The sequence below is a fragment of the Sus scrofa genome, chromosome 6, assembly GCF_000003025.6.
Source record: "Sus scrofa isolate TJ Tabasco breed Duroc chromosome 6, Sscrofa11.1, whole genome shotgun sequence".
Lineage (NCBI taxonomy): Eukaryota > Metazoa > Chordata > Mammalia > Artiodactyla > Suidae > Sus > Sus scrofa.
In genome coordinates, this window is record NC_010448.4 from 69947919 (window position 1) to 69971004 (window position 23086).

Here is a 23086-nt window from a genome sequence, read left to right on the forward strand (position 1 = left end):
CAGTGGGTTAAGTAAGGATCTGGCGTTGCCACTGCTGCAGCATAAGTTGCAGTTGTGTACTGGATCTGATCCCTGGCCTGAGAAATTCATATGCCACTGGGCAGCAAAAAAAAAAAAAAAAAAGAAGAACAAGAAATCCAGATTAATCAGATTTTAATAAAAATCTGGCTTGTAGTAAACACTGATGTTCAAAATGGTAGCGTTATCTGAATAACTATTTTGTTTCACTGTGAAAAGATGCCCTTTCTAGAACACGCACTGCAACATGAGAGTGAAATTGGAAATGACATGAATGTCTGACAAGAAATGGGTGGAAATAGTATACGTTGGTAGAAATAGTATGCAGCCATGACAAATGATGGCATAGGTGTATATATCAACATGGAAAGACATTCATAATATCTAGATAAGAAGAAAAAAGTGTTGTTTTTGTTTTGTTTTTCCCTTCTTTCTGTCTTTTCTAGGGCTGCACCACAGCTTGTGGCAGTTCCCAGGCTAGGGGTCTAATCAGAGCTACGGCTGCCGGCCTACCTACGCCAGAGCCACAGCAACTCGGGATCCGAGCCGCGTCTTCAACCTACACCACAGCTCACAACGCCGGATCCTTAACCCGCTGAGCAAGGCCAGGGATTGAACCCGAAACCTCATGGTTCCTAGTTGGATTCTTTAACCACTGAGCCATGTTGGGAACTCCAAAAAATGTGAGATCGAAAAGCCTAAGGGATGCGCTAACATTTAACAGTGGTTATCTCTTTAGGTATGGAATTTCAAGTTAGGTTTTTTTTTTTTGTTTTGTTTTTGTCTTTTTGCTATTTCTTTGGGCCTCTCCTGCGGCATGTGGAGGTTCCCAGGCTAGGGGTCGAATCGGAGCTGTATCCACTGGCCTACACCACAGCCACAGCAACGCAGGATCCGAGCCGCGTCTGCAACCTACACCACAGCTCACGGCAACGCCGGATCATTAATCCACTGAGCAAGGGCAGGGACTGAACCCGCAACCTCATGGTTCCTAGTCGGATTCGTTAACCACTGCGCCACGATGGGAACTCCCAAGTTAGTTTTTTTTTTTTAACCTCCTGGTGTGTTCTAATTATGAAATGAACATAGGTACCTTTCTTTCTTTTTTTTTTGTTAACTGAAATATAAGTCCACATTTCATTTTTGTACAGAGCAGTCTAGCTTTTCTGATCCTGTTGTGATTTCTTTTCTTACAGGTGCGGGGGCACGGTTGGTGCTATTTTCACTTGTCCGCTGGAAGTCATTAAGACCAGATTGCAGTCTTCAAGGTTAGCTCTTCGGACAGTCTATTATCCTCAGGTTCATCTGGGGACCATCAGTGGAGCTGGAGTGGTGAGACCAACGTCAGTGACACCTGGACTCTTACAGGTTCTGAAGTAAGTTCTGTTCTGGACTCCTGCCATTAGGACCCCCACCCCCACCCCCCGACTATCAATGCAGAATGTTTATCAGGCCTATCAGATGGGACATTCTGTCTCTCTAGACTTTGTCCTTTTTTTTTTTTTTTTTGCTTTTTACTGCTGTACTTGCAGCCCCTGGGCTAGGGCTGGGGTTGAACCAGAGCTTACAGCACTGCCAGATCCTTAACCCACTGTTTGAGGGCAGGAGTCAAATCCACACCCTCATACTGTTCAGGTCTGTAACCTTCTGAGCTACAGCGGGAACTTCTGTCTGAATTTAAGAATTAGGTTTCTGGAGTTCCTGCTGTGGTGCAGCAGGTTAAGGATCCAGGGTTGTGTGCATGAGTTCGATCATGGGTCTGGCACAGTAGCTTAAGGATCCGGCGTTGCCACACCTGTGGCTCGGATTTGATCCCTGGCCCGGGAACTTCCATATGCCACGGGTACTGCCAAAAAAAACAAGAAAAATTAGGTTTCTGTACCAGTACCTTTGAACTCTGACCTTGCTATCTTGGCCTCAGGGCTCATGCTGTGCATGTGATCCAGGGACAGTTAAAGTAAACTGAACAAAGCAAACCAAAAATCCATGTGTTTTTGTTGTTTTGTTTTGTTTTTTTTGGCGATTCCTTAGGCCGCTTCCTGCGGCATATGGAGGTTCCCAGGCTAGGGGTCGAATAGGAGCTGTAGCCACCGGCCTGCACCAGAGTCACAGCAACGCGGGATCCGAGCCGAGTCTGCAGCCTATACCACCGCTCACGGCAACACCAGATCCTTAACCCACTGAGCGAGGCCAGGGATTGAACTCACAACCTCATGGTTCCTAGTCGGATTCATTAACCACTGAGCCACAATGGGAACTCCCATGTTTAAATTTTTGCATCAAAGTATTGCTCTTGCCCAAAATCTTTTGAGGGCTGCCAAAAAGCTCTGGCATGGTAGAATGAAATAAAAAAAATTTTCGTTGAGGAGTTCCCGCTGTGGCCCCACAGAAACGAATCTGACTAGTATCCATGAGGATGCGGGTTCAATCCCTGGCCTTGCTCAGTGAGTTAAGGATCCGGCGTTGCTGTGAGCTGTGGTGTAGGTCATGGATGTGGCTCGGGTCCCATGTGGCTGTGGCAGCTGTAGCTCTGATTTGACCCCTACCCTGGGAATCTCCATATGCCTCAGATGTGGCCCTAAAAAGCAAAAAAAAAAAATTTTTAATTGCATAAGAGAAGTGTTGTGAATATGTTAAGAGGAAGTAATAGGGGACGTTCCCATCGTGGCGCAGTGATTAACAATCCAACTAGGAACCATGAGGTTGCAGGTTCAATCCCTGGCCTTGATCAGTGGGTTAAGGATCCAGCGTTGCCATGAGCTGTGGTGTAGGTTGCAGACGTGGCTCGGATCCCGCGTTGCTGTGGTTCTGGCGTAGGCCGGTGGTTACAGCTCCTATTCGACCCCTAGCCTGGGAACCTCCATATGCCGAGGGAGCGGCCCAAGAAATGGCAAAAAAACAAAAAAAAAAAAAAAAAAAAGGAAGTAATAGGGAAACAAAATGTTGTAATTTTTTTCTATTTATTTGGAAATAGTTTTACATTTATAGAAAAGTTGTGATATTTATTAGTAAAATTATTAGTAAAATGGTCTTTTTTTTTTTTTTTTTTTTGATCTTTTTAGGGCCACACCCACAGCATATGGAAGTTCCCAGGCTAGGGGGCGAATCGGAGCTACAGTTTCTGGCCTACACCACAGACCCGGCAATTTGGGATCAAGCCACATCTGTGACCTATGCCACAGCTTGTGGCAGCGCCAGATCCTTCACCCACTGAGCGAGGCCAGGGATGGAATCCACGTCCTCATGGATACCAGTCGGATTCTTAACTTGCTGAGCCACCACGGAAACTCCAGAATCTTTTTTTTTTTTATTTTAATTTTTAACTCAAAACAGGAGAAGAGGAGTAGAGACAAAAAGGGCAGAAGGCAGGTCAGGGCTGGGCCCAGGAAGGCGGAAGCTCCAAGGCGGGTGGCACGCTTGGCTCTCAGGAAGGAGGGAGCTAAGCCCGCTTCCCCCCAAAACATGGCTCTGAAGACCCCCCAGCCTGGCTCGCCTTTTTATAAGTCTAGTCACTACCAGTGTCTCAAATGACACCTTTCTTCTGAGGAACTCAAGTGCTTTGGGCATCCTGAAACACAGAGGTCATTTGCCGACTCTGCTCGCATCTGAGGGGAACTTCCTCTTGCGCACCTGGCACGGTATGTGTGCATCGGCCGGAGCTTCGGGTGTCACCGGGGCCGAGCCCCTGAGGTCAGGGAGGCTTTCTCTAGGTGAGCATTTGCAGGATGCCTGTTCTCCGTCTCGAGGATCTGTCTCTCTGTCTCCAGCAGGTCTCTCTCTCCTGCATTTCCCCCCATTTGGGGTAATTGTTTACTACAAAGGAAACCAGAGAAAAAGGCCTCTCCGTCTTTTACAGCATCAGCAGTGCTCACGCCCCGCAGGGGACAGCCCGCGTGCCTGGCTGGTCTGGCCTGAGACCTCACCCCCGCCACCCCGTACTCAGGCTCTTCTTAGGGGAGCAGCCAGAGAACCTCTGTTCAGGGGCCTCCAAGGCCTGCCCGCTCCCTGCAGGTGAAAAGCCAAAGCTGTCCCTGAGGCCGCCGGTCTCCAGGTGGTGGTCACCCCGCGTCACTCCCTGGACTTCAGCTCCTCGGCATGTCCGCTCCTTACTGTCCCTTTAAAAGACGGGAACGTTGGAACATTCCACAGCAGGGCCTCTGTGCTGGACATTGTGTCTGCATGGCTGCCTCTCAGCCTCACCTTTGCAGGGAGGCCTGGCACTGCCCCTGCGTTTAAAACGGAGCCCTGCCTTCACACTCCCTCCCTTCTTCCTGCTGTATTTCTATCCATACGCTCACCTCCATCACCTTCGTCCAGCAGACACTGTAGTTACTTCCTCACATTGTTTGCTCTCCCTGCCCCAGAACCGGAAATTCCTTAGAAGCAGGGACTTTGATTTGTTTTGATCACTGAGGTATCCCCAGGCCCTGAGAATGCCACCTGTCGCACAGCAGGAATTCAGTACACGTAGAACCTGTGGGTGGATTTTGGCACCTCAGTAAGATATTAAACATAAAGGGCTTGACACACATCACCTCCTGCTGTGTAACTAATAAATATGAGCCGCTATCACAGTATATACATCCTTTCTCTTCCCTTTTTTTTTTTGGTCTTTTTAGGGCCACACCTGTGGCATGTGGAGGTTCCCAGGCTAGGGGTTGAATTGGAGCCACAGATGCCAGCCTATACCACAGCCACAGCAACTTGGGATTCAAGCCACGTCTGCGACCTACACAACAGCTCACAGCAACACTGGATCCTTAACCCACTGAGCAAGGCCAGGGATCGAACCCACAGCCTCACGGTAACTAGTCGGGTTGATTAACCACTGAGCCACAACGGGAACTCCCCTTTCTGTTCTATTTATTTATTTATTTATTTATTTGGTCTTTTTTTGCCTTTTCTAGAGCTGCACCCACGGCATATGGAGATTCCCAGGCTAGGGGTCTAATCGGAGCTGTAGCCGCCAGCCCACGCCAGAGCCACAGCAACTCGGGATCCAAGCTGCATCTGTGACCTACACCACAGCTCACCACAGCTCATGGCAATGCCAGATCCTTAACCCACTGAGCAAGGCCTGGGATTGAACCCACAACCTCATGGTTCCTTGTTGGATCCGTTAACCACTGAGCCATGACAGGAACCCCCCCTTTCTGTTCTTTTTAAACAGAGAATTTATAGCTGAGTTTCTTGGTAGCCAAGGCAAAAGGGGACCATGATGCTACATAAGTCTCATCTGAAGAAAGTGCATTAGCTCTTCGGGGAAGCAGTGTCTTTTCCTGTTAATAAGTTCTGAAAGCAGTCTGTCACCCAGCACTTAGATCAGACAGTGAGCCCAGCTAAGAAGCATTGTCTTTTAGGATGGGTTTGTTTGTGTTGTTTTTTGCTTTTTTAGGGCGCAGCATCTGCATATGGAGGTTCCCAGGCTAGGGATCAAATTGGAGCTACAGCTGCCGGCCACAGCAATGCAGGATCCAAGCCGCGTCTGCAACCTACACCACAGCTCACAGCAACGCCGGATCCTTAACCACTGAGAGAGGCCAGGGATCAAACCCACAACCTCATGATTCCTAGTCAGATTCGTTTCTGTTGCACCACAATTAGAGCTCCCTAGGATGGTTTAATAGAAACTGGCTTCTTCCACTTTCCCATCAAACTGGTAAAGCTCCCCACCTCGCTCACCTGGATTTGGGGACTGCTCTCTGGTTCTTCCATGAACCACCTCTAGGTTAAGGGCAAAGATGATGGTCTGGAGAGCCAGCACCTTCTCTAGGAAATGGAAGCAGAAGACAAGCATCCAGGCTTTCTCTCTGCCACAGAGCCCGTCAAAGTTGTCTGTCCATAGCTTTAGAAGCTGTTGGTTTTATCAAATGGTTATTCATTTAAAACTAAGCTGCTTATAGCAGTTCCCATTGTGGCTTAGCAGGTAAAGAATCCGACTGGTATCCATGAGGATGCGGATTCAATCCCTGGCCTCGCTCCGTGGGTTAAGGATCCAGCGTTGCCACAAGCTGCGATATAGGTCACAGACGTGGCTCGGATCTGCCATGGCTGTGGCTGTGTCTGTGGTGTAGGCTGGCAGCTGCAGCTCCAATTTGACAGCTAGCCTGGGAACGTCCAGATGCTGCAAGAATGGCCCTAAGAAGACAAAAAAAAGTCTAAGGTGCTTATTACTAGTCTTACTCTTTGAGGAAGTACTGCATTTAAAGACTTAACAGAATTCGGGAGTTCCCGTCGTGGCGCAGTGGTTAACGAATCCGACTAGGAACCATGAGGTTGCGGGTTCGGTCCCTGCCCTTGCTCAGTGGGTTGACGATCCGGCGATGCCGTGAGCTGCGGTGTAGGTTGCAGACGTGGCTCGGATCTCGCGTTGCTGTGGCTCTGGCATAGGCTGGTGGCTACAGCTCCGATTCGACCCCTAGCCTGGGAACCTCCGTATGCCGCGGGAGCAGCCCAAGAAATAGCAAAAAGAGACCAAAAAAATAAATAAATAAATAAAAATAAAGACAACAGAATTTGTTTATAGGAAGTTTATTTTTTAAAATGCAAATCATTGTTTGCTGGTGACCAATTAGAGAAAAAAAATTCTCCATTGGAGCACTAATTATCTTTATATTTTGAATATACTTAGAAAAAAAGGCAAAATGTTAACATATTTAGGTTCTTAATATTAAATTTGCCAAAGGGTAATCATATGCCCATTTCAGGTGTCTGCTTTAAAAAGTCTCATGACTTAGTCTTTTTTTAAAAATCAGAACTTATTCTTTAAACTACTCAAGTATCTTATTTTTGTCTTTTCAAGTACCTTTAGTTTTTGTCTTTTTATTTTTTTATTAATGGATTTTATTACATTTGTAGGTGTACAACAATCATCACAACCAAATTTTACCACATTTCCATCCCAAACCCTCTGTTTTTGTCTTATGGCCTCACCTGTAGCATATGGAGGTTCCCAGGCTAGGGGTCTCATCGGAGGCATAGCCACTGGCCTACACCACAGCCACAGCAAGGCCAGATCCAAACTGCGCCTGCGACCTACACCATAGCTCACGGCAACACCAGATCCTTAACCCACTGAGCAAGGCCAGGGATCGAACCTGCAACCTCATGGTTCCTAGTTGGATTCGTTTCCTCTGTGCCAGAACGGAAACTCATTAAGTACCTTTTTAATCTGAACAGTAATATATTAGTGACATAGTACAACTTTTAAAAACTGATGTGTTCAGATGGAGCTTTGTCTGCGATTGGTCTGTGGTGTGCACATTGTCTAAAACTAGCGAAGAGAATGAAACGCTCCAAACAAGACCATAATTTCTTTCTGCACTTCCTTCTTAAATGAAAGTTTCTCTGACTGTGGGAAAATTAGTCTAGGTCCTAACATACTTTCTTTTGAAGCTGAAAAGTACCATTTATAGTAGGAACTTGATTGTCCCAGAAAAGTTTTGTAAACATCCAACTAGGTTAGAAGTTTGAATTATGTAAGATTTGACTTTTTGCCGACTGTTAATAATGCGTAACTGTGGAGACAGCCTTTTTGCAGCTTTTAAAAGGCTGGAGTCACTTGAGGACAGAGTTCCCCACTGCATTATGGATGAGAGGCCCCGATCTTCCTGGAGCCAGAGGTTCCCTTTGCTTTGTCTCAGTGACTCCAGGGCTGGCTGCACAGTGAACTTTAATGGAACCACAGATGGAGTGGTTGGATGGAATCTCGGCTTTAAAAATTTTTAGCTATATTGACCATTTGAAATCTTCTCACATACTCTTTTATAAGGTAGGTGTCGGTCACTTCAAGGTGTTGAGAAAAGTTTTTGTCCAGAAAGCTTGGCTTTTTAGAAGTACAGTCCTGTTTGGAGAAGGAGTAACGATAAAGTATTTAAAGGTGAAAACACTAAGTTCTCATGTGTCTGTTAAGGACCACATGGCTTGGCTTTGGCCAGTGTGAAAATGCCCTGACACCCCACCAACTTCACGTGGAGCATTACTTTCAGAAACCCACAAATTGTCTTTACCCCAGCCCTTGCTTCGGGGCTCCTTGGGCTATGAGTTGAGTGTTTTTATAAACTGTGACCTATAGCTTTTTTTCTTTCTTTTTTTCTGAGCCATGAAGGGAACTCCCAAGTTCAGCTGTTTCATTGTGTTCACCGTGTTAAGCAGGCGTCAGGACAGTTTGATGTTAGCACATTTTCATCTCCACTGCAAGAATCCCCTCGTAGGTCCCCAGCCCTAGACAACCAACCACTAATCTATTTTCTGTCTCTATAGATTTGTCTCCTGGATATTTTATTTTATTTTATTTTATTTATTTATTTATTTATTTTTTGTCTTTTTGCTATTTCTTGGGCCGCTCCCGCGGCATATGGAGGTTCCCAGGCTAGGGGTCGAATCAGAGCTGTAGCCACTGGCCTACACCAGAGCCACAGCAACTCGGGATCCGAGCCGCGTCTGCAACCTACACCACAGCTCACGGCAACGCCGGATCCTTAACCCACTGAGCAAGGGCAGGGACTGAACCCGCAACCTCATGGTTCCTAGTCGGATTCGTTAACCACTGCGCCACGACGGGAACTCCTCTCCTGGATATTTTATATAAATGAAATCATATAACAGGGCTTTTTGTGTCCAGCTGCTTTCATGTAACCTAATGTTTCTTGAAGTTCATCCTTGTAGTGTGTGTCAGTATTTTCTTTTTACTGCCAAATGATATTCCACTGTACAGCTAGGTCTTTGAAACACATTGCTTTGAGTTCCCTGGTGGTCTAGTGGTTAGGATTTAGTGTTTTCACCACTGCAACCTGGGTTCAATCCCTGGTCTGGGACCAGAGATCCCACATCAAGCAACTGCACACCACAGCCATAAACAAAAAACACAGAGCGCCCCCCCCAAACAAACAAACAAATGAAACACATTGCTTTGCCCTTTCCAGATGCTCTAAAGTGGAGTTCCTGTCATGGCTCAGTGATTAACGAATCCGACTAGGAACCATGAGGTTGCGGGTTTTGCTCAGTGGGTTAAGGATCTGGCGTTGCCATGAGCTATGGTGTAGGTTGCAGACGCGGCTTGGATCCTGCTTTGCTATGGCCCTGGTGTAGGCCGATGGCTACAGCTCTGATTCGACCCGTAGCCTGGGAACCTCCATATGCCGAGGGAGCAGCCCTAGAAATGGCAGAGACAAAAAAAAAAAAAAAAAAAAAAAAGCCAACCAGGTGCTCCAAAGAAAAGATAGATTTATATACACATTGTACTTAGTGCAGTGTGTCCCTAGTTGTCTAGTTTGAGCACTTTCATGTGACCCTCAGGATGTCAGGAGAGTTTGGCCTGGGCCATGCAGGCAGGAGTGCATCTTGGGGTCACTTACAAAGGCCTGGGTTGATACCTGCCAGTAAGGGAAACCATCCATGACTACATAATGCGACTTTTTAGGCCCTGAATCAAGACCAGTGGTTTGCTGTAGCTGTTGGTTTCAAACAGCGCCGAAAGCAGTGTTTGGTCTATATTGGCTTCAGCAGCCCAGTGGGAATGGCCAGTTCAGTGGAAAGAAACATAGTCTGTAAAATGTAATGGTTGTTATTTGTGGGGATTTGTTTGTCTGTCTTTGCTTTAGTAGTAGTATTAGCAGTGGTGGTAGTTGCTATTTAGGGCAGCACCTGGGACATATGGAAGTTCCTGGGCTGGGGGTCAAATCAAAGCTGCAGCTGCTGGCCACAGCCACAGCAGCTGGGGATCTGAGACGCATTTGCAACCTATGCTGCAGCCTACAGCAACACCCGTCCTTAACCCACTGGTCAAGGCCAGGGATCAAACTCATCTCCTCAGGTTCTTAACCTGCTGAGCCACAAGAGGAACTCCTGTTTCTGTTTTTAAAGACAAATTGGATTATGTTAGGTTTAAGAATCAGGGACTTGGTCGAGTTCCCATTGTGGCTTAGCAGGTTAAGAGCCCGATGTAGTGTCCATACAGATGCGGGTTCAATCCCTGGCCTCACCCAGTGGGTTAAGGATCAGGCGTTGCTCCAAGCTGCAGTGTAGGTCACAGCTCGGATCTGGTGTTGCTGTGACTGTGGCAGATAGGCCAGTGGCTACGGCTCCACTTAGACCCCTAGCCTGGGAACTTCTTCCACATGCCGTGGGTGCGGCCATAAAAACAACAAACAAACAAAAATAATTGGGAACTTTGGGGATGGGAATTAACCACAATACTTTCTGACCATTCAGAGGACTTTGAATGTTTGTCCTTCCTCTTTCCTTCTCCATCCTGTTCCCTCTCTTGCTCACTGGCTTGCTTTGTGGACCATTAATCAAATGGTCCATTTTGTCCAATCTTTTAAGGCAGTATTTCATTTTAATTTGCAATTATACTCATTGTCCGTATTAGATTCATCACTGGTGAACTCAGATGTTGACTAGTTAGTCTTAGAAATAATGTGCTTTTTTGTTAATAAATATCTTTTATTGTGGTTAAAAAAAAGAAAAAAAGATTGTTTCCCACTGTTTTGAAGTTTTTGTTTGTTTGTTTGTTTTGTTTTTTATTTTTTTGTCTTTTTAGGGCTGCACCCGGGGCATATGGAGATTCCCAGGCTAGGGTCTAATCAGAGCTGTAGCTGCTGGCCTATGCCAGAGCCACAGCAACGCCATATCTGAGCCATGTCTGCGACCTACACCACAGCTAATGGAAATGCTGGATCCTTAACCCACTGAGGGGAGGCCAGGGATCGATCCCGCAACCTCGTGGTTCATAGTCAGATTCATTTCCACTGCACCGTGACAAGAACTCTGTAAATGGAATTTTGATTTCCATTTTTAGACTGTTTGCTGCTACTATGTAGAAATACGGTTGGTTTTTGTCTGTTGATTTTGTAGCTTGCAATCTTGCTGAGCTAGTTTATTAGTTATAGTGATTTTTTTTAGTGGATTCCTTAGTATTTCCTTCTCCATAAAAGATCATATAGTCTGTGAATAAAGATAGCTTTGCTTTTTCCTTTCCATTCTAGATACCTTTTATTTCTTTTCTCTTGCCTAATTGCTAGCCTACTACTTTTTAGGGCAACTCTTAAAGGTACAAATATTCTTTATATCAAAATACAGGCATTCCTGATGTGACTCGGTGGATTAAGGATCCAGCGTTGCCATAAGCTGTAGCATAGGTCACAGATGCAGCTTGGATCCGGTGTGGCTGTGGCTGTGTCTGTGGCCGCAGCTGCAGCTCCAATTCAACCTCTGGCCCGGGGACGTCCATGTGCCACAGGTGAAGCCATAGAAAGAAAGAAAGAAATATAAAATCCCCAAATTTGTAAAAGAGAAGGCTAAGATTCAAGGTTTTATTTAGTTTGTCCTTTCAGGGACTATAGACTGTGACACAGTACGTTGATCTGAAGAAAAGAGAAAGCCGTGAAACTTCAACATGCTCCAACCTGCCACAGACCCGAACTTAACTTCTTTTGCACCAAAAAATCCAGCTTTGTTTTAGAAACTTTTTCTCTGTGGGAAACATGGAAAGTGGTAGAAATAGAATTGGCAGGATTCACTTTACTATTAGCTTTATAGGAATATCTTTTCCACAGAATGGAAAATATCTTTTTGTCTTACTTTCAGTGTCATAATGAAGGTAAAACAATATATAAACTCTTTCAGTACCTCTAGTTACTTGTGAGCTAGGTCAGCTTGGAGGATGCTGTCAAATTGGAGGTACTGAGTACCAAGTAAAAAAAATCCTCAAAGAAGAAGATTACACTGGAGAGGACCGTACTTTAAATTTCCCTGGATACCATGAACGTCGGCCATTGAAAAGAATAAATTTAACCAATTCGAAGATTAGTCACTTTTAGTCAGAAGCCATACTTAACTCTTTTTTTTTTTTTTTTTTTTTTTGGCTATGCCCATGGCATACAGAAATTCCCGGGCCAGAGAATCAAATCTGTGCCACAGCTGTAACCAGAGCCACAGCAGTTGACAACACTAGATCCTTAATCCATTGAGCCACCAGGGAACTCCTAAGCATTCTGTTCCTTATTCAAGGAGCTAATGAGCTTCATCATTTTGCATAAGCCTTGCCTAAGGATTTTAAAGATACATCTTTTCTTCTTATTCAGGTCAATCTTGGAGAAAGAGGGACCAAAGTCACTTTTTAGAGGCTTGGGTCCAAATTTGGTTGGAGTTGCACCGTCAAGGTAAGCTTTAACCTTTGCACTAGCTCCCGTACAGTGTATGATGTACTAAGTCCTTTCTTACAGGGGACAGTACTGTTAGAGGCTAGGTTTGTTTTTCTCATTTCTTTGTGGGATTTGCCTTGGTACATCTGACATATAGAAATAGTGTTAACTGGTGGCGTGTCTTTCAGTGTGTGTGCCTGTGAAAGAGAGTTTTAGTCCCTTTATTCTTAGGTTGCAGATATTCTGCTCCCACCCCCGGAATCTTATCTCAGGGAGTGTTTTTGCTCCTCTATGTATGACCAGTGGTCAGCGGCATAGGCATCACCTAGGAGCTTGTTAAAACTACAAGATCTCAGACCGCACCCCAGGCCCACATCAGGATTTGCCTTCTAACAAGACAGACCCCCAGCCGATTCATGTGCGTTTGGAAGCACTGGTCTGAAGGAGTTGGAAAGGCTTCTAGGTTTTACTTTGTATATTAAAATATCTCATTTTTGTTACAAGGCTTTGTTTTCCTTAAAGCTTATTTGAATATATGGAGCTGATATCCTGAGCTGCAGCATCCCAGTGCAATAGCCACTGGTCACATAGGACTCTTTAGATGAATTAAAGTTGAAAATGCAGTTCCTTGGTCTCACTAGCCACATATCAAGTACTTAGTATTCACCTGCAGCCAGTGGCTCCAGCATTGGAGATCATAGACCTCGACCGTGTCCATGAGTTGAAAAATACATTTTGTGATTGACCCATGGGCCAGCTGGAAAAAATAAGAAGCCTTTTCCCTGGCATTGCTGATGAAAGAGCAGGGAAAGATCGCAGCAGCCCCTGCTCCCCAGCCCCAACAAGAGGAGGCGATGGGGGCGGTGCATGGCCTGCCGCCACCTCCAGCCGAGTTCCTTTCTGGGCTAGGGAGCTCTTTATGAAAACCTGTATGGTGGTGGGTCCTATGTAGTGCTGAGTCATCAGGGAAAGGGTTCACATTCCATCTGACTTACTCAATTTGGGGAAAAAGGCAAGACAAGTGTGGTATGTTTTAGAAATGCATTGCAGAACTTTAAAGTGAGAGTGTATGTTGATGTTTAAAGGATTGACCTTTATCCAGAGTGAAGAACATAAATGGACCTTGTTCCTTTCCCAATCCTCATTTTCCCCAGTTATTTCGGACATGGCATCCTCACTGAATACTTTCCAGAGGGACAAGCAGCCGTTCCCTGCAGCAGGTTTTGGTTTTAGCACAGATCAGGTCAAGCTTTTGGTTACGTAGTAACTTCTTTCGCATATCCCTGAATTTTTCCAACTTTGATTCTGCGGAGGGACGTCTGTGTGGTGCAGTGAAATGCTGATGTGCGATGCGCTCTCTGTTCCTGCAGGGCTGTGTACTTTGCATGCTACTCCAAAGCCAAAGAGCAGTTCAATGGCATTTTCGTGCCCAATAGCAACATCGTGCACATTTTCTCCGCTGGCTCTGCAGGTATGTTACCCAAGTCAGTGGAGACAAGGTTCTCGCTTCCCTAAAGCATGTGTTGCGCCAAACAACTTTCCCCAGGGTTTAGAAATTAGCTCTTTGCTTCTTTTGCACCTCAAATGGTTTTTCTAAAGCTTTATGTTAGAACTGATAAAATATGAACGGTTAAGAGTGGTTTGTCACTTGGTTGCATTTTTTTTCTTTTACTTCTGAATCTTTTTATTCTCCCTCAAAATTGACCTGTTCTCGTGCATTCTAGCAGTGCGATTCTCTTGTAAAAGAACAGTAACATCTTTTCATGCCTATCACATTATTTTCTAGAATTTGAGCTGCTTTTCCCTTAACACTCCCCCCGCCGCCCACCGTGTACAGTGGGCACTTCTGTCATTAATGGTTGGATGGCACCATGAGGGCTCAGGGCTTCTAGTGGGGTTCTTTCAGGGGAGTCAGTGATGGATCAGACAGCTTCTGTTCCCATTTGAAGGGAATCATTCCACTTACTCTATAAAATTCATAACAGGATTTTTTTCCCCAGGAAATACTTGGCCAAAACATGAACATATAGATTGCTGAGAGAAGGCTATGTCTGTCTGTCTGTCTGTCTGTCTCTCTTTCTCTCTCTCCATATGTATAGATAAATCTTTTGTCTGTTTAAGTAGAAAGATATTTTGGAGAATTAAATTGGCATTTTATGAAAAATTTTCACGCTCTACCAGCCTGTAAATTGTATGTATCAGTTTTGTTCCTGTTACTCCAGATAAAAGTACTAGTAATTCATCTGAATAATTATAGATAATAATTTCTGGACCCCAGTGGAAAATGACATTAGCAAATCTGCTTCACAGCAAGAAAGTCATTTTACAGACTATGGCGCTCTGAGGGGGTGCCCTGTGGAGTTCAGAAGAAGTTGATTTTTTTTTTTTTTTTAACTAAACATCTTTAATTTGCTGTTTTAAGGAGCTAATATTTGCTGCAAATTTTTTTTTCCTCCTTTCTGGTAACATTCAGTTTTTAAAATTGATTTACAAAGTTGTGTTAGTTTCACGTGTACAGCAAAGTGATTCCATTTTTATGTACATATGTATGTATGTATGTACATATTTTTCAGATTCTTTTCTGTGGGTTATTATAAGATATTGACTATGATTCGCTATGCAATCTTTGTTGTTTATCTGTGGAGGGAGAATTTTAAACCCCTATGTAGGGTCCTGTTACCTAATCAACCTGCTTAGACCGTGGAGGGGATAAAGTATTTGAGGGGACTGACTGTGTGTCAGGTCATACCATGGTACTGCTTTTTTGTTTGGTCGGGAATGATTAGCAATATTAAGATGGGAGAATACTTATTTTAAAATAAGATGGTTCCTATAGGCAGATAGGTCAGTCTTGAAACTTCGATTTCCTCAAATGACTAGTCAGCTACTAAAATGTCTAAGTTTCAGGAAGTTCCCGTCGTGGCACAGTGGTTAACGAATCCAACTAGGAACCATGAGGTTGCAGGTTCAATCCCTGGCCTCACTCAGCGGGTTAAGGATCTGGCTTTGCCGTGAGCTGTGGTGTAGCTCGCAGATGTGGCTCGGATCCCGCGTTGCTGTGGCTCTGGCGTAGGCTGGCGGCTACAGCTCCGATTAGATCCCTAGCCTGGGAACCTCCATATGCCGCGGGAGCGGCCCTAGAAAAGGCAAAAAGACAATAAAATAAAATGTCTAAGTTTGAATCAGGTAAATGAGATTTAGTTTCTTCTATTTTACCTTGTATATAAGGTAACCCTTTGGATTAGATTAGCAACTCTTTAAAATAAATTTTTTCTGGACCTGAAGCTTTAAATTATGTTTTAGAAGAGTTTCCTGTTTACAGAAGTAGTCGTATTGAGAAGAATATCAACAGCACCACCTAAGGGCTAGAAAGACCGGACAGGGCTCTAGAAAATGGAGAGATTTATTTTAGGTCCGACACACCAGTCAATATTACATTTCAGAGAACTGTAGCTTCCAGTTGTAGTGTGGAGATGTAACTGCTTCCGACTCTCCATTTTTAGTACTAAGCCATCGAAAGCCTGGTTTCAAAGTTTATCACACGGGATAGACCGCTTTAATGAGCATTGTTCAGTACTAACAGTTTCTTTTCTTGTTTTCTTCCAGCTTTTGTCACAAATTCCTTAATGAATCCTATATGGATGGTTAAAACCCGGATGCAGCTAGAACGGAAGTAAGTTATTAATTGTTCCTTCCTTGGTGTAGGAACTCGCGGGGGCTTTTTTCTTCCTCGGTTCCAGCTGGGGAGTGAGGCGCAGTGTCCTCAGCCTTGTTTTGTCTGGTAACAAGCATGTGTGAGACAAAAGGCCGATGGAAACAACACACCGGGAGGTGTCGGAAGCTAGCTCTGTTGTGGCACCTGACGTACACTTGTGACATTGTCTCAGGTGGCCGGTGGGCTCGGCTTTTGGAGACCCCACCCCCGGGTGGAGTGCTGTGCTGTCCTCCAGATGGAAGATGCCAGGAAGGGCAGAGCAGGAGTTCGGTCAAGAGCCCGACTAGTATCCATGAGGACTCCTACAGGCATTTCTTAGAACAGTATTTTTTAAAGCAGTGAAAACCAGTTACTGAAATACAACTCTCAGTGTTTTTAAAAATTGCAGTATAGGGAGTTCCCGTCATGGCTCAGTGGTTAATGAACCCGACTAGGAACCATGAGGTTGCAGGCTCAATCCCCGGCCTTGCTCAGGGGGTTAAGGATCTGGCATTGCCATGATGTGGTGGTGTAGGTCGCAGACGTTGCTCAGATCCCAAGTTGCTGTGGCTGTGGTGTAGCTGGCGGCTTCAGCTCCAATTTGGCCCCTAGCCTGGGAACCTCCGTATGCCGCCAGTGTGGCCCTAAAAGTCCAGGGAAAAAAATCACAATATAGGAATATATTTCTTTGATACATTAATTAAAAAGATCAACAAGTATTCCAGTAAATAACTACCTAATTTCAAGGTAGTGATGATGGTAAATGCTATTTTGTGGTGGGATTCTAAGAACCCTTCTGTTAACTGCGTTGCCTTGAAATGTGGGTGGGGCACTGGAAACTTCCGGCTGGTCTGGTCTAACCTTCAGCGACTTGTAAAGACGGGGCGAGAGCAAGTGGGCAAGAGCGCCCCCTGGAGGCAGAGGTAGGGGTCTGCGTTAGCTTGTTTTCCTCTCCAGTGACCAGGATAGCCTCAGAATTGGCCTGTGATTCCATGTTCCCCCTAACCCATTCTGCCTGAAAGAACCTTCCAGAATGTATTGGGTATTTTGAAGAGATTGCTTGCTCAGAAGCCTTCGAGTGTCAGTCGCTCTCAGGGTCAGATTTAACTCTTGAGCCTACCACCCAGGGTCTTTTTGTAGTTCTCTAAAAATGTCATGTGTCCTGCTTCCATCTCCCTGAGTCTGCCCTCCCTCACCTGGAACCCGTTTTCCCCTTCTTGCCCCTCGAGAGCACCTACTTGTCCTGCAAGCTTCTGACCAGCATCCTCTCCCAGAAACCTTTGGCAGTCAGTCCCAATTCCAGGTGTGCACACACTGTCCTAATGTCACTTCTGGGGTCTTTTGTTTGTTTTTGGTTTTTTTTCCTGCACCCATGGCACATGGAAATTCCCAGGCCAGGGATTGAATCTGAGCCATAGCTATGACAATGCCAGATCCTTTAGCCCACCAGGATGCCAGCATGGGGAATGAACCCGTGCCTCCACAGCACCGCAAGCCACTGCAGTCCGATTCTTAACCCACTGAACCACAGCAGGAACTCCAATGTATGAGTTCTTTTAAATCTACCTGACAATGAAAAAAATCAAGCAATAAAAATTAAAAATAAAATAAAAATAAATAAATCTACCTGGCAATGACTGACCCATGCCCAGGACCTTTTAAAGCTTTGTGGTGGGCTCTGCTAACACAGGCTTCAACAGTGAGTATTGCGTGCTTGCTCTGCACTAGCCCCCCAGAAACAGCAGAGGCTAAAATATGGGCCTTGCCTTCCAGAAGCTCACTTCTTCACAGGAAACAAATAAGGAGAATTGTAGGCTGGTGGGATAAGGGGCCTGAGGGGCTCCAGGGCCTAGAGGGTCCCTAGTGCAGTCTGGGCCGGGATGCAGCCCGTGGCAATGAGATGCCCACCTTCCCACCTGCACTGTAGCCTGGTGGGTGGCCCCAGGGAAGGTGCCTCCAGCAGAGAACCCATTGTGCGGAAAATCTGGAGGCAGGGAAAGCATTGTTTATTCTGAGCAGCTGAAAGAGGGGATGTGTCCTGCTTGCAGGGCTGGAGAATGAGGGCGGGGCCAAAAGATGAGCCTGGAGAAGCGGGATGGGGGAGCCACATCCTTAACAGCCCTGGGAAGGCATGGGAGTTTGGACCCAGACTTGACTTTGAATCGGTGGAGAGCCATTAGAGCAGTGGTCTAGTGTGTCCCCCAGGGGATATTTGGTGACGACTGGAGACATTTCCTTCTTTTTTGTCTGCATCCCAGGGGCAGCATGTGGAAGTTCCTGGGCCAGAGATTGACTCTGAGCCACAGCTGTAGCACCACCAGATCTGCAGACATTTTTATTTCTCACAACTCAGGGGGGTGGAGGCCATCCTGCCAACACAGAGGACAGCCCCCAACAGAGTTGTCTAGCCCAAAATATCAGTCGTGCCAAGAACGAGAAACCCTGCCTTAAGGGATTTTAAGCAGGGCAGTGGCGTGCTTGCAGTTGCGTTACTCCAGACGTGTAAAGGTCACTCCAGGTAGGGGTCGGGGGAGACCCACTACAAAAGTCTGCAGCCCCACAGGAGGGGTCTCGGACCTGCCCCCAGCCTAAACACCATCTGGTCCTGGGGTTCCATTTGTATCCAGGCAGCTGGTGAATACTTCCTGTCATGGGGTAGGAGCAGCCAAGACTAGTTATCCTGTAGTCTATTCCATCCTTATAATGTTATAAGCATAGAAATAATGAATGTAAATACAGCACTTGGAGACAAGAGCGGTAAGAGAGAGCACGCCTACACTCGCCACCGTGTCAACATTGATGAGTTTTCCTTCGGTATTTTTTTTATTTTTTGGCCACACTAGCACCACGCAGAAGTACCCGGGGCAGGGATCAATCCCGTGCCACAGCAGCGACAATGCCAGATCCCTGACCTGGGCACCACAAGGGAACTCCCTCCTTCAGTGTTTTCTTAAAGCGTGTTGTCCGTATCGTAATTACACTGTGTGTACAGTTGGTCCTTTTCCCAATTGCAGCTCCTCCCCATGTGGTCCTACCTCCACTGCCGTTTTAACGGAGCCTTTGTGCCACCATTGATCTGTGCCCGTCTTCCCCATTTGGCTTGTTTGGGTTATGTCGCAGTTCCCTTTCCCTCTGATGAACCTCTTCCTCACAGCTCTTTCCAAGTCAGAGCCCAGCCTGCGAGCACGCGTGTGTGGCTCCGGGTACAGATGCACGTCCTGTCCTGGGCGCCTGTCGGGTGTCCCAGCGGATCGCCCTGCTCCACAGAGGGGGGCGGACAGGGCAGCACGGGGGGCTTCTGTTGGTTACCCCGGGCTCCTCTGCTATGCCCTGACGGCCTGTGTCGGCCTCCTTCCTGCAGGGTCCGAGGCTCCAAGCAGAGGAACACGCTCCAGTGCGCCCGCTACGTGTACCAGACGGAAGGCATCCGGGGCTTCTACCGGGGGTTAACGGCCTCCTATGCTGGAATTTCAGAAACGATCATCTGTTTCGCTATTTACGAAAGCTTAAAGAAGTATCTGAAGGAAGCGCCATTAGCTGCTTCTACAAATGGGACTGAGAAAAATTCCACCAATTTTTTTGGACTTATGGCAGCTGCGGCTCTTTCTAAGGGATGCGCCTCGTGTGTCGCGTACCCACACGGTAGGTTCTGCTTTGCCCTCCGGCGCAGTAAAACCGCCGACACTTTGTGTCGGTGTGTCTAGACCTCTAGCTCGGCGGCCGGTGCAGACACCCACAGGTATCGCGCAGTAACTGGGGCCCAGCACAGCCGGCTGCGGCCCCTGTGTGCAGGTCATGAGGGCAGGGGAACCCTGCTCTGAGCTCCAGCTGATTGCAGCCAAAACGTGCCTGGGCACAATGTGAGCCCTGTCTTGTGGAACTTCTGATGTTTTCAAAGAAGCCAGAAATCTGGATTTTATTAAAATACCTCAATTTACAAAAGTGATGTGGGAGCCAAGCTTTGGGGGAGAAACTCCCTCTCAGCTTCCACTTTGAATGGAGCGCTGAGGAAGCCTACCTTGGGTAAGTTTATTTTTTAAGGAATTCATAACAGACCTAATGTTCCCCTGAACTGCTTTTGAAAAAGAAGCTTAGTTGATTGTGCCATGGAAAACAGGTTTCGTTAGCAGAAGCCTGCTGCACTCTCAGCTGTTGTGACAAATGCACACGGTCAACTTCTGACAGGTCACTGGGTCCCCAGCACGTGCTGGGGCACCGAGCAGCTCCAAGGGCTCGCGGAGGAGAGGTCGGGGTGGTTCCCGGGTCAGTGGGCCCTGAAGCCTGCTTGATGGCCAGTTGGCAAGTGCTGTGGGTGCCAGGCCGAGCCAGGGCCAGGTGGGCGAGGGTCTGAGAAAGGAGGAGGCAGTTTTTAAGCTGGATGGAGTGGAGCGGAGAAGGCTCCTCGTAGGGAAGCAGGTTGGGGAGTACGTGGATAAGGTCTTGTTGAAGATACCACCATACTTAATGGAAATCACACCGCGAGTGAAATGGGAGACTTGACGTCATTGAGGGCAGAAACCCATAAACCTCCTTAAAAGTCCCATTCAGACAAAGGCTTTTTTTTTAATCCCTTGGGAGTCGTTTTGCTCTTTTGTACATATGCGTACCTCTCCCTGATGGGCCATTTCCCACAGTGAGAAAGTGTTCTGGAAAGAACTTCTCACGGTCTCTGTGTACTGCCCACCCGAGCAGAGCCAGGGCCAGGGCGGCCAAGAGCCCCCGCTGTGCGGTAAGCTCTGTAAAACTGCGTGCTGTGAGCACTGTCCGCGCTTGGCTCGGAAGCGCAGTTCGTCTGTAGCCTGAGATGTGTGTTTCTCTCTGCAGAAGTCATAAGGACACGGCTCCGGGAGGAGGGCACCAAGTACAAGTCCTTCGTCCAGACTGCTCGGCTGGTCTTCCGGGAAGAAGGCTACCTCGCCTTCTACAGAGGACTCTTTGCCCAGCTCATCCGGCAGATCCCAAACACCGCTATTGTGTTGTCTACCTACGAGTTGATTGTGTACCTGTTAGAAGACCACGTTCAGTAGCAGGCCAGAAAATTGTGCTCTAGAAGAATAAAACTGAAAAACTCTTGAGAATTTTTTTTTCCTCTGTTGCTGTTTAGAATGTTTGAGACCGAAGCAGGAAAGGCCGTCGAGTGTCTGGCTCCTTATCACCTGTTGGACATTCCTTTTGGACTCGTGCGTTCTGGAAGGTTTCGATGCGTTAACGTTAACAGTTAATTATAACTCTTGGTTTGTTTCTCTTTTTTTAACTTAAGAGGATTCAGGATTAAGCAGCCAGTAAATTAAATCATGCTATTTAATTTAAGTATACATTTGGTTTGTGTCCTCTTTTATGTCCACCCATACTTGCCCAACAGCTAGGACTTCAGTGAAGCATAAGGCTAGAAATGCAGAGAAAAACCATAAAATTAAAGTACAGCTTGTTGGAAGTTCCATGTGGTGTGGCGGGTTAAGGATCAGGCGTTGCTGCAGTTGTGGTGCCCGTCACAACTGTGGCGTGGGTTCAATCCCTGGCCCAGGAACTTGTGTGTGCCATGGGTGCAGCCAAAAAAAAATCCTATAAATGAGAAATGACCAGCATTTTAACCCCTCCCCTGTCATTCTTTTTTTCTTTTTCCCTCCCCCGTCATTTTTATTTTTATTTTTTTTCCCTCGTCATTTTTATTTATTTATTTATTTATTTATTTGTCTTTTTGCTATTTCTTGGGCCACTCCCACGGCATATGGAGGTTCCCAGGCTAGGGGTGGAATGGAGCTGTAGCCACCAGCCTACGCCAGAACCTCAGCAACGCGGGATCCGAGCCGCGTCTGCAACCTACACCACAGCTCACGGCAACGCCGGATCGTTAACCCCCTGAGCAAGGGCAGGGACCGAACCCGCAACCTCATGGTTCCTAGTCAGATTGGTTAACCACTGTGCCATGACAGGAACTCCGCTTGTCATTTTTAAAGGTAACTTAATAAGAGACAAAAAGATAAGGCAGAAGGAGGTAAGGTCGTAGTCTCCCAAAAGCTCTTTGACCGGAATTTGCATGTATTGTACATTACAATTATTTTTCATCGGAATATCTGGAAAGATACTTGATTCTAATAACTGATGTAATGCAGTTTCGGTTTCAGTGGCCAACACTCTGGTAGGGATGAGAGGAGGGTGGCCTGTTTTTTTAATTTTTTAAAATTATACTTGATTTACAGTGTGTCCATTTCTGCTGTACAGCAGAGTGACCCAGTCATACATGTATATACGTTCTATTTCTCACATTTATTTTCCATCCCGTTCTATCCCAAGAGATTAGAAATAGTTTCCTGTGCTACACAGTAGGACCTCACTGCTTATCCATTCTAAATGAAGTAGTTTGCATCTCCTAACCCCAACTCCCAGTCTGTCCCATTTCCTCTTCTCGCCCCCTTGACAACCACAAGTCTGTTCTCTGTGTCTGTGAATCTGTTTCTGTTCTGTAGATAGGTTCATTTGTGCCACTTTTTTTTTGCTTTTTAGGGCCACACCTATGGCATGTGGGAGTTCCCAGGCTAGGGGTTGAATTGGAACTGCAGCTGCGGCCTACACCACAGCCAAGGCAATGGCAGATCTGAGCTGCATCTGTGACCTGCACCACAGCTCATGGCAACGCCAGATCCTTAACTCACTGGGCGAGGCCAGGGCTGAACCCGTGTCCTCATGGATACTAGTCAGGTTCATTACCTCTGAGCCACAATAGGAACTCCTGTACCACATTTTAGATTCCCTATATAAGTGATATCATATGGTATTTGTCTTTCTCTTTCTGATGTCACTTTGTATGAGAATCTAGCAGCATCCATGTTGCTGCAGGTATTTTCAAATTGAAATACAGTTGAAATAAGTTGAGTTTAATTTTGTTCCCCTTTGGTTATAAAGGAGTTGGTTGGTATTTTTGAGCCCTCTCATGTAAATTGCTTCAACCGTCAGCACTAGGTGGAAGTCCAAAGAAATGCCTTTAGTCAAGCTCCATTGATTCTCAAATGCATGAGAGTAAAGAGCTTTCTGTTCCAGACGCTCACTTTAACCATCTAGTAGTGGCACTGAGCAACCGCTTCCTATTTTCATATTCATGGTAAAGCCTGAATTTTTCCTCAATATTTTATCTAATATGAAGGTTAACGGTTAGGTTGTTTAATATCCACGTGTTGGGTATATTATTTGGAGACAGTTTTCTTCATTCTCGAAGTAATAAATTGGATGT

At 46.2% G+C, this 23086-nt stretch overlaps 1 protein-coding gene across 2 annotated transcripts in view; it reads left to right on the plus strand.

Moving 5' to 3' along the window:
- The window catches only part of SLC25A33 (solute carrier family 25 member 33), a 34282-nt gene extending 13109 nt beyond the window's left edge, over positions 1-21173 (plus strand). Inside the window, exons 2-7 of one of the 2 annotated variants that reach the window (XR_002344886.1) lie at positions 1215-1394; positions 12105-12182; positions 13535-13635; positions 15771-15837; positions 19220-19881; positions 20683-21173. Coding sequence is in view for 1 of the 2 variants with exons in the window: in XM_003127538.6 (XP_003127586.4) it covers positions 1215-1394; positions 12105-12182; positions 13535-13635; positions 15771-15837; positions 19220-19500; positions 20683-20885 (910 nt within the window). In the remaining variant the exon portion in view is untranslated. The remainder of the gene's footprint in view (positions 1-1214; positions 1395-12104; positions 12183-13534; positions 13636-15770; positions 15838-19219; positions 19882-20682) is intronic. The other variant, XM_003127538.6, reaches the window with a different exon arrangement.